This window comes from Rhopalosiphum padi, chromosome 2 (genome assembly GCF_020882245.1).
Source record: "Rhopalosiphum padi isolate XX-2018 chromosome 2, ASM2088224v1, whole genome shotgun sequence".
NCBI lineage: Eukaryota > Metazoa > Arthropoda > Insecta > Hemiptera > Aphididae > Rhopalosiphum > Rhopalosiphum padi.
In genome coordinates this window covers 68,972,478-68,984,745 of record NC_083598.1, presented here as the reverse complement: position 1 = coordinate 68,984,745, position 12,268 = coordinate 68,972,478, and the positions used below count along the sequence as shown (strand labels likewise).

The following is a 12,268-nucleotide window of genomic DNA, read 5'->3' as shown; positions in this document are numbered from 1 at the left end:
TTAATTGCATACAGTATGGGGTTTTGCAATACTCTTAGAAATAATGACAAAAACATCACTCATTACTGTTATTAAGAATGCATGCTATGACAATCTGTTCATCACAATTTTCAACAATTAATAATAACCATTATTAATCTTATAAAAATACTTTATAATAATATATTTTTATGTATATCCTTGTAACTAGAGTTGCCATTTATCCTAGTGTCCCGGTTGATCATGAAGTTTGTCCCGATTAATGGAAGCTGAGAGAAAATAACTTAATACCTTTAATATTGTATTATTTAATAATAAATCATTGATTATCGTATTATATGTTATGTAAATGACTTAGTCTAAAATGTAATTGGCATGGTTTCAAGTTTATCTAAAAAAAAAAAAATGGTTATATGATGTCCCGGTTTGATGATTTAAAAATCTGGATATTGCAAAATAAGTACTATAGAAGCCCATGTTTATCATATCTATAATGTTTAGATGTGGTTTCTGTTTAAAAATATCAAAATTGAATTGGCAATAAAACACTACGACTTATCCAATAATAATATATATCAAAATATACTTTAACATTCTACAATATACAATATTTTAAAGTTAGTTAAAAAAAAAATTAATTTAGGTAAGCAGAGAAAATGTAGAACATTAATTTAATATTAAATTATTTAATAAATTGTTTAATATTTGTTTTCTCTCTCTGGCCCACGTGCAACATAATCAAAACGCATTTACGCAGAATCATTTTTTCTATGTTTTTAAGTAATCTCAAAGTAAAATCACTCATTACAAAAAAGATAGATAATAATATTTTTGAGGGAATGACATATCGAATTTATATTTTATTGTTATTTGACTTTCAAAATAATGTTGTAAATTGAATTGATGTTTAAATTGTTTTGATACCATATTTAGACAAATTGATATATCTTTCACTCAAAAATATTATTCTCTATTTTTTTTGTAATGGCCAATGGGTGTTTTTACTCAAAGATTACTTAAAATCATAGAAAAAATGATTGTGCGTAAATGCGTTTTTTTCTATGTTGCACGTGAGCCAGAGAGAAAACAAATAGTGCGCTGACATACTCTTACCTAATAGTAGTTTATATTTATATAATAGATTTATCTTTCATACAAAAATTAAGCCTTAGTTACATAATACATATTAACTTTTAAAAACTTATGGAGCTTTTCTACTACCCAAAAACAGCAGGAGTGTGAGATTATATTTTTCTTATAGTATTGATTGGATATGATGGGTATCAATGTATCGGGTTGACTTATATAAATAATACATTTGAGGAAATACCAGTTTTGTACTCCTATTTTTTTTTACTAAGTTTAGACTGAAAAAAGAAAAAATATTCTGAAATCGATTGAATTTAACCAAATCAAATTTGCAATATAAAAAAGAATGTTAAAATGTCTAAATTAACTTTTTTTATGTATTATTTATGTTAATAAATTATATATTAAGTAAAAATAAAAATGTCAGTTTAGGGAAACTTGTGATTTAGTGCATTTTATTTTGATTTTCATCAAAATTTCATCATTTCATTTTATTTTTATTTTGAGTATTACCTAACCTATTCTTGTTTATTAATAGACTATTTGTTTTTCAGATTTTAATGATCTTAATGATGATGACGACTTTTAACATACAAATTTCAAGCCATGAAAAATCAATCCACAAATAATTACTTGATTCATACTAATAATTAATAAATAATGTTAGTATGGTCGTGAAAAAGTTTTTTTTTAATATTGTATTATGTTAAATAATTATTTGTAATATACCTATTGTAGTATTAAAAATATTAAGCTATATTTAATTTTTTTATCACAAATTTATCTAAGTCTTCTAAAGTACAATTATATAATAATTTAATAATGAATGATTTAAAATACTAATTTTTTTTTAAATTTTTATTAAGTAAACAAAGTCTGTATGCATTTAAATATTAAATACAATAAGTAATATAGTGGTGCGAAATGAAACTGAAATTGGCAGTTTAAATTATTTGATTGGCCCAGCCATCCATTCCAATTTACCACCCCTCTGAATTTTTATTTTTAAGTATAGCTAGCTATAAATAAATATATAATTTTAAGTATAAATAATTAATGACATTCTTGTGGTTAATAAAATTATAGTAAAAAGACTTGACATGTTAAAGTACTTTATAAAAAAATAAAGTATAAAATAGGTTAAATAAAATAACCCATCCGTTCATAGACTCAATGTTATCTTATTTTTAACGCAATTCTATTATTGAACTACCTAAAGTATGTTAAAGGCTCCATTCAGCTATTACATATTAAATAAGATACATTGGCTGTGCATGTGCATCTTAAGAGAAGGAGGTGATTCATTTTCACTACTACAATTATTTTTTAGAAATTATTTATTTGTACAAATAAAATGAGTTTAATTTAAACCTCTAGATCGTTTCACACAAGTCTGAGTAATAATTGAAAAATAAAACTATTCAAATAGAATATAATCATTGTAATGTTCAAATACAATATGCATTTGTTGGAAATAATGTGTAGTATATTACCATTAATGATAATCTATATGTATCATCTCAAGACTTAATGTTTCTTGTTGCCCAATTGTCGTGAGAGACTATCTCCATTACCTATTTTATTAAAATAAAATAATTCATCTTTAAAGTATGAACAGTTTAAAAATAAAATATCCTCAACAAATTGGAGTTTTATTTAGGTACTTAGTTAAATTTTAGAGACTTGTATTGAAAATCACTTCTGCATTATATGTCAATAAAAAATAAATGTTGTCATAGTCTTAATATTGAACTATTTTATCACTATTCATGTTTATTATTAAGAGTTCCATCACAGAATTTCTATGAATATTCTGTGGTTCCATGGCCTAAAAATGTTAAACAATGATGGAACAATTGTCTTGATCTAAATAAATTTAGTCATTAAATGATAGACTGGACCATATATTTTATTTGGTATATAAGTTAATTATTTAATTTCTTTTTTTTATTCATACATATTTAGTCAATTTTACTGTGCATGTAATAAAAACCCTTGAATATTTGTGCTCATTTTATTTTGTCCCCATTTTCATTGGGTAGCAGTGCATTATATTTTAAGCTCTGTTAGATTTAAACTTATTCAATATTATTTAATATTGAAAAATATTTTTTTTAATGTTATGGACATAATTGAAAGTGCAGTAATTAAACGATAGAATTTACAAGATACCTTAATAACTAAAATTACATTTCATTTAACAAAGAAAAAAGAAAAACCAATATAAAATAAAATAATATCTACTCTTACAGTATTACCAATCATTAATACATTAATGATCGGGGAATAATAACATATAATAACATTTAAAAAAGAAGAGGAGAAGTATTATAAAATAAACAGGGATCTCTAATATTATGACAGTTCATTTTAAGGTTAATAATACTTAATAAATCTTTTCTTCAAATAGTATTAGTAATTGGAGTCCTAGATGATAGCAGCATACTCTGGATGAGAAAAAGTTTACATACTAATTACTGAGTATAGTTTTCCTTAGATTTAAAGAAATCAATGCAAAAATCATAATGATATCTTTATTTTAGGTACAATCTTAACTCAAATGAGTAAAAGGAACAAATATTTTGATTCAGTTGTTTTACTTAAAAAATAAAAAAAAAATAAAATGTAAGAAAATTGGTTTTAATACCTTAGTTATAATCATTTAACATAACTCTTCAAAATTAGATATTGTGTTATAAAAATATTGTTAATAATACAATTAGTAAATTTATAATGCTTAACTCCAGTGATAAATACTGTTGTACAATGGAAATATTTTTATACAATTTACATAGTCTCATAATGTAACGCCTTAACATAATATATAAAATGACAAAAATTAAATTACATTTTTATATAAAAAATATTATGATGCTAATTGAATTCATATACATTATACTTAGCATAAAAAGTGTAATGATTAAAATAAAAAAAAAAAAACTTTTACTTAAGTAATAGGAAAAAAAAATTAATATTAACCTTAGTCCTTGATACAGTAAAAATATCATTGGTTTAAATAATATTTAACACTCTAATGGGGACAAAAAATGAATAAAATAATTAATGGTTAGTCCCAATAGGGTTCATCAATTTTAAAATCGTCAACATCATAGTTGTAAACGATATTCTCATTTCTAGCTCGTTGAGCTTGCACTATGTACGGTTGCATTTCTTCAGCTTGAACTGACCTTGGCTTATGAGGGCATAGTTGTAAGTGATTAGCCATTTCATGTTTTTCTAAATAATAATAATGTCCATAAGGACATTGTATTTTATCCGGGAAGTTTTTTTTTGCACTTTAAAAGATGATATGGCAGCCTGTGACGTCGAAGTTTATGGTTTGGATCTAATGGACATTCCACCATATCCAAATAGTAAATACTAAAATCAACAATCTCGTTATTTGATGCGCCATCACTTATTTTTTCTTCTGAAGACATTTCTAATATAGTTTCCTGTTAATAAAATAAAAAGTCAATTACTATGTAAAAAAAACAGTATAAATATTGTTTTGAATATCAGCATATAAATATATAATTAAAAACAGTTAATTAACAGTTACACAATTCAGTTTTAAAAATGATCTAATAGATAATAGGTATTGCATACAATGTAGGATCAAACCTACACATTTGTACCAGAGTACACACTGCTTCGATTTCATCGAATTCCACAATTATAATTTATAAAAGAAACAAAACCAATAGTAAATAGGTCTTTACTACTTATTTGAATTTATCTAGTAGTAAAATTTAATAAAAATAATGATTTTTTTTTCATACCATGTAATTATTATCAGGGGTGTATTTGTCTTATACTTAATGTAAAATGTTATTTTACGGGTATACACTTCTGAAAATAACTCGAAAACCAAATACAAAATATTTAATAGTAAATAGGAAAAAATTATTATATTTTAATATTATGAAATATGAATTAATTGGTAAGTGGACATTCCCCCCCCCGGCTATTTTCAGCATAGTAGGATATTTTCTCACCATATTTTTATTTCAATATACCTATAATTAGTATAATATTAATATAATAAAATATATGCAATTATTATTTTTATTTTTTCTTAATGTGTAATAAATTTTAATTATTTACATTTTTACATTATTAATTAATTTGAAATACATAATAATAGTAGTAGTAATAATAATACAAATCAAAATAATAAAAAAAATAACTAGAAATTTCGAGATAGATTATAGATATTTATAGATATGAAACATTAAATTTTGTAAAAACATCTTTAATGTCCTATTCCTATTAACTATATATAATAATATAATAATACAGACTAAAATATATTGTTATTATATTTTAATACTTATTTTAAATACATTTTGAATATGGGTGGAAAAATATTATAATAATTATAATACATGTTTTAAATAGTTTTTTAATATGGGGGGGGTGATATCCTACTATGCCAAAAATATTCGGGGGGGGGGGGAATGTCAGCCATTCAACATTTTGAAAAATAGATGTTATATTTAACCATAGACCTTATACTATTAGTATAAGGTCTATGTATTTAACAATATCGATGCAGTCTTATCAGTTATCAGTGCTTATCATTTTTCGGACGACTGCCTCTACACAAGGTACTACACTCCACTACTCCAGTCTCCAATCCAATAAGTCGTATAAAAATGGAACGGAACATTATTTACTATAATTATGGTGACCAGATTTAAAAATTTAAAAAAAAGTACATTTTAAAACTTAGCTACTTCTCAGTCGTAATTATCCAATCCTTCTATAAAAATGTTTTTTTTTCATCTGATTACTCTATTTATTTTATTATTATTATCAATTATAAAAACCAATTATTTGAAATTATAATGTAAACTTATTTAATTTGTCAATGTGTGTCTTTATGATAAAAATACTTTGATATTGAAGAATTTAAAGTAAACCTAAACTAAAGTATAAATTATTTTTTAAAGGTAAAAATACCAAGTGTAAAATTTAAATATATACGATTTAGTATATATTAAATCGTGCTACTAACCAATAAGAATACTTTAGATCGAACCATAAAATATAAATTAATAATCAAATTATAAAAAACAGTAAAAACACATAAACGCGCATTAGCCTATAATAATTTTAAAAAAAAGAGTACAATATCATGTACTTAAAACTATTGTTAAAGACATTAGGACCCATGTCAAAAAAGAGTACTGTCCTACGAAAAATAGTACGTCTGGTCACCATAACTATAATATAATTGTATAGTAAAATTAAGTTATAACATATAACTTTAAAAAGGATTAACTAATAATTTAATATACATATTTTATTAGTCGTGTATATCTATACACCACTAATTATTAATTATTATGTACAAAATACATGTAAGAAAAATCTAAAGGAAATTAAACATAATTACTTCTGAAAATCTAATTTTAATTGAAATGATGTATTACTTATTACGTTGATTTGGTATTAACTATAATAATAAAGGTACATTATTTATCATATTACTTTTCAATGAAAATGTAGATCCAAACACCGTGCAATAACTGAAAAATAATCTAAATTTGGTAATTGGTATTATCTAGTTAATAAATTATCAACGATAAAGAGGCTTTGAACAAGACAAGACAAGTGCATCTAGCATCCTACTCATCCTAGCAACAACCGTTACTTCTAGCACAGAATAATGAATACCCAGAAGGACACTGACTGACTGACTGACTGGCTGAGAAGTGAGAACTCAAAAATACTGTTCAATCTGTTGGAATATCAGTGTATCCATAAAATCACAAAAATGTAAAATTAATTTTGTCTGGTTATACTGATTTGCCAATTTTATAGGACTTCGGACAGTTCGGCAGCACACATTTTTGTAAACAATAACAAACGTTATCGCGTTCTTTAGAATATTTGGAATATCAGTCTAGCTAGAAAAATAAAATAATGGGAAATATTTTTACAGGCCACACTGATATTCCAACAGGTGTTGCAAATCTGTGCCCCATAAGAACCTATGTTAAACTCAAAAAGTGTCCATTCTAGTGATTCTGTGCTTCTAGTCGCTTTAGAATAAAGATCAAGATGAACCATAGAGTTACTCTATGAGATGAACTGCCAACTACAGTCTGGTACAAAATAGTGATAACTAGATGTCTGTCATTATCATAATATTAAAGATACATCTTTAAATTTTAATTATGGTTATTATATTGCATTCATTAATTATCTATTATTATAATGGCTATACGTAATAATAATGTACATCTATAAACATAGCATCACAGAATAAATAAAAGTTCATTTTCAATATATTAACCTCCTTTTTTTTTGTGGTAATAATATAATTTACATGATAATAATAACATGGTCCCATCGGGATGGGTACAGTTGGACCCCGTGATAAGAAATAATTGGTGATAACAGATGGGACCATGTTATTATCATGTAAATTATATTATTACCACAAAAAAAAGGAGGTTAAAAAATGAACTTTAAAGTTTAAAGTTTAATATTGCATACGGTCACACTGTTCGACAAAATTTGTATAATTTGTAAAAATTACAAAATATTTCAAACAAGATCGTGTTTTACTGCCCAGTGCCCGTTAGTGGTTTACTGGTTTCAGGTTTGTACTTTCTACCTTATTTTAAACCATATTATATAAGTTATTTGAATTATACTCGTAGGTTTCTACTATGTAAAACATTAATTTGTCACTTACAAAATGTTAAAATTAACATTATTTGTTTCTGTATTATGATTACCTGTATATTTCTATAGTATGACTCCAAAAAGTAATTTTTGATTAAGTACCTAACCTACGTGCTACGTCACACAAACATTTACTTACCTATTTTCAAATTTACCTTGGGTATTTTGAGAAAATACCATCTTATTTAACTATCCTGCTATCCACCAGTGCCCCATTGGTCCATTAATATCTGGTGTTTTACCACCTAATGCTCAATTTACTATTTTGAATTACTAATATATTAACGATATTTAACGAATTATTCTATATATTTAATAGGTACCTACCGGCTAGCACTAAGATCATTCCTAAAATAAAAGAATACAATTAATTGGCATTTTAAATTTTCTGAAGCATGGTTTAATCATTTAAATAAAAATAAGACTGAAATTTAGAGAAACCTAAAAGTTACCTCGTAAAATTTATTTTTATTAAATTTATTAAGATATTATAGACTGTAATCACGGTCGTTGATCCCGCGCGCTCGGAATCGCCCATGACAAATTAAATAATATCAGTATTTAGATTGACTTTTGTCTTAAACTCCATCAAATGAAAACTATACGTATTAATAATACATCTTTAATTGTATTAGCTAATAAATATTTAAATAAAAAAAGGATTCTTACTTATTTCCATATGACTACATGAGCATTACATAAAAAAAGGCCTTTTAATGTACCCCTTTGGCCTTTGGGTTGCTACTAGTTAGGTGTTTACTGTTAATAACGTAAAAAATAAAAATCGTCGAGGCACCTTAGTTGCGTCCCGTTAAAAAGGTATACATGAATTGCGTCCCACTATATTGGTTAGTTAGTAGAATTTTTATTTCGTTTTCAGGGGTTCTCCGAGGTATATTTTTAATAGTTATTAATATAATTAATAAGTTCTAAATACGTTTTATGTAAGTATTAATTCAAATCTAAAAGTTTTAAGTGCAATTTTTGGGATTTTTTTAACTTTGTTGCAATTTTGTTGAATTTATTCATTTATACAACTATTTTAGTTAAAGTCGACACTCGACAGTCGTATAGATAAGTTATTACTATAATATCTCCAGCTATAAAATCCAATAACTAGTATAGTATATAGTAATAATGGTATCTTATCGAAATAAAGATAATATCAAGTCGGTAGGTATTCAATACAATACAAAATAATTTGTGAAATGTGACTGTTTGACTGTATACGTAGAATATTAATATAATATATGATGTATAATATAGTTGTATAATTGTATATATACAACTACCTATAGGTATATACTTTTTTGGTAGAATTAGAGATTATAATTTATAATAGTAAACTTAAAACATTTATAACAAAATGTTGTTATTTATAACTAATAAGCAAGTTCGTTCATCGTCATTCGTCATTGTGAACAATAAAACATGATTTCTATTCTACCTATACTATATCGATTATCGGTAAAGATTTGTATTATATGTATGTGTATATAGCATTTAGTTTCGCAATGTTTTATTTATTAATTAACTTATTTATTATATTATGGACTACATTAATTTTGATTGGATTTAAGCAATTTAACGTTTATTTACTTTTTTATTATATTTGATAAACAATGTTTTGATTGATTTATATTATATTTATAATTGTTATTTATTTTTGTTAGTTATTTAAAAACCCCTGATTAAAATACACGAATTGCGTCCTGTATTTTTTGGGACGCAATTCGTGTATACCTTTTTTACCGGACGCAACTCGGGGGGATCCCAAAATCGTGATGTGTGTAAAGTGACACATCAAAGGCCTTCGCGTTTCCAAAGATCTGGCTTTATCATTGATTTCAGATACTCTCATTGGGCCATCCTTTGTCCCTGTCAGTAAAAATTAAAAACAATAAAAGTGACACGCAAGGGCCAACAGGGTGCTCTATTGTCGCATACACGTATGGAGTTTCTATGTGACCTTACAATGTAAATCGTCCCTCGTCCCTTTCATTAGTGATGAAAGTGTTTATTGAAATTAACCGTTATTATTATTATTACTGCAGGTAGGTTAAAAATCATGTTTTATATATAAAATATATATATATATTTTTAATGTCATCATTTTTTAAAATTTATATTATGGCACTGGTAAAAGCCTAACAGTTATATTATAGTAATGTGCATATATTGCATAGTAGTCATTATAAAGGGAGGGATAAATGATTAGACTCGTTTAAAATTCATGTTTCTATAATATTATAATTTATAATCAATAAATATTTCTACTTTTTTATTTCTTGGTTGAATAGCCTTTAAGTAATCTGTAAAATAGTCACTCACATCATTCGTTTCATTCGGATTCAATAATGGTAAGCCAAAAAAAATTTTTGTATTTACCGAAATCGGTATCTTTTTTTGTCTGTATTTTTCTCTACCAGTTTTGGGCTAAGTGAAATCAGCATCATTCTAAACTTTAGAATTATAAACATAGAAGGAAAAACTTTTAATAGATTTAATTGAATCGTTTTCTCAAAGTCAGCAAAAACTATTTTGGTGAAAATATCAATATGTCATGTTAAGTTTACTACATTCATATATGATGCGCATAAATGCCTTTCCATGTATCTTAGTTTCCTTATTGGGAAGTACAAAAATTAAAAATGGTAAGTAATTAATCGGACCACGCAACTAGGATATAAGATATAAACGCAAAAAAGCCCGGGCCACAATTTCATTCATCTTTACCCAAAAAAAATCCGGCCGCAATTCAGATATTAGAACTTTTTTGCAGATATCTTTGGAACGCAATTAAAGTATATAATAGTTATATAGTCACTGGTGGCATTGGGGATTTAAAAATCTGACAACAATGGCAATCCTAATAAAATAAAACTACTGACCAAATTTCATACTCATAGCTTCAGCGTTTTCGCCTAAGTAATGATGAGTCAGTTAGGAAATGATCTTTACTTCTTTATAATATATATATAATATATATATATAGATACACTTTCAAATTTTTAAACAAGTCATTCATTTCCAAGAAAAAATGATAAAATTAAAAATTAAGTGTACCTACTAAAATGTCTAAACATTTATAGCAAAATGTTTTTAGTGTTATGTCGAATTTTTAGTTTTTACGTATTTTTTAATATGGTAAAAGTGATAATTTTTTTTTGAAGTTTCCTACATATGCCGTGTTTATTAATTTTAAAATAGTTATAATTAGAACTGTTAGTTTGTAAACATCTACTTTTATGGCTAGGTATATAATAATTTGATTTTAATAGTTCTTTTCAATATTATTTACCAAATGGCCAAATTTATAATTCATTCTTTATCGCGCGTGATTCATAATGTATTATTTATTATACAAAGCAAGTACCTATATATTATTAAATTATAATATATTATACATATTTATGTATAGGTATTGTATAAAATAAAACAAAACAATATTACTTAATAATTACTTGATATAATACAATATTAATATTATATAAATACAATGACTGGATGGTCATGTACCTATAGATATTTAATGACGGCAACGTTGCATACTAAATCAGTGTTTTCGGACTACATACGATTTGACCTCCGCTTTGTTAGCTTTCATTGTCCGTGACCAACGACTATTTATCCAGATCTCTTCAGTATTTAAAACAATTCTGTAATTCAAATACTTATATATATATCTACTCGCTAGTATAATACTCTACAGTAGTATTAGCGTGGCCCGAGTAGCGGAGTATATATATAAGTACTACTGTACTCGGTGGTATAAGCATTTGCTTGTTAAATTTGAAACATTTCATGTATAATATAATATGAATATGCATAATGATACCTGTACAGATAGTCCATAATTTTATTAACTTTTAACTTAAGGCTTACAGTTGCTTACATGTTCTTTTTTTATTATAGCAAGCCCGCCAAGCCCTTAGTATTTAATTGTAATAAATGCGAGCCGTCGAACCGATAGAGCAATATCAGATGCTAAAACATTTATTTTATACTCCGGTTATTTAAGACTGTTCAGAAAAATCAGAGGATGTCTGGGTAGTGAGCACTATACACGTTTTTTCTCTTTGATCCACAAAAAACAGAAAATTTGCGTTCAACAGAATTGTCAGAATTAACCTTGTATTGTTATTTGTTAGTATTAAAGTAGATTTGGTCTATAAACAAACTTAGTTATAAAAATGATTTGTTATACTTTGGCTTATCTCAATATATTCAATTTTAAAGTAAAATATGAGCATTTTTAAATTGTAATATTTTACATGAATATATCTCACATAAAAATATAAATATCATTAAAAGGTAATGTAAGATACTAATATATATATAATATCATAAACGATCAACTTTAAGTTTAAAATATTTCAATTGAATTTATTATTAAAGTTAAAAACACAAAATTGGTTTGCTAAACGTAAATTTATCATATTGCTAGTGAAAAAGAGAGATAATGATAAAACAAATACAGTCATAACTCATAGTACACTGA

The 12,268-nt window shown here is 25.4% G+C and overlaps 1 protein-coding gene across 1 annotated transcript; it reads right to left on the bottom strand.

The window, feature by feature from the left end:
* Positions 1-3,687: 3,687 nt before the first annotated feature.
* On the bottom strand, positions 3,688-5,153 carry LOC132922893 (gametocyte-specific factor 1-like). The gene is given in 3 exon segments (XM_060986627.1): positions 3,688-4,360; positions 4,362-4,523; positions 4,851-5,153. Coding segments are annotated over 3 exon segments (390 nt in total). The 5' UTR covers positions 4,854-5,153; the 3' UTR covers positions 3,688-4,135.
* Positions 5,154-12,268: the final 7,115 nt, after the last annotated feature.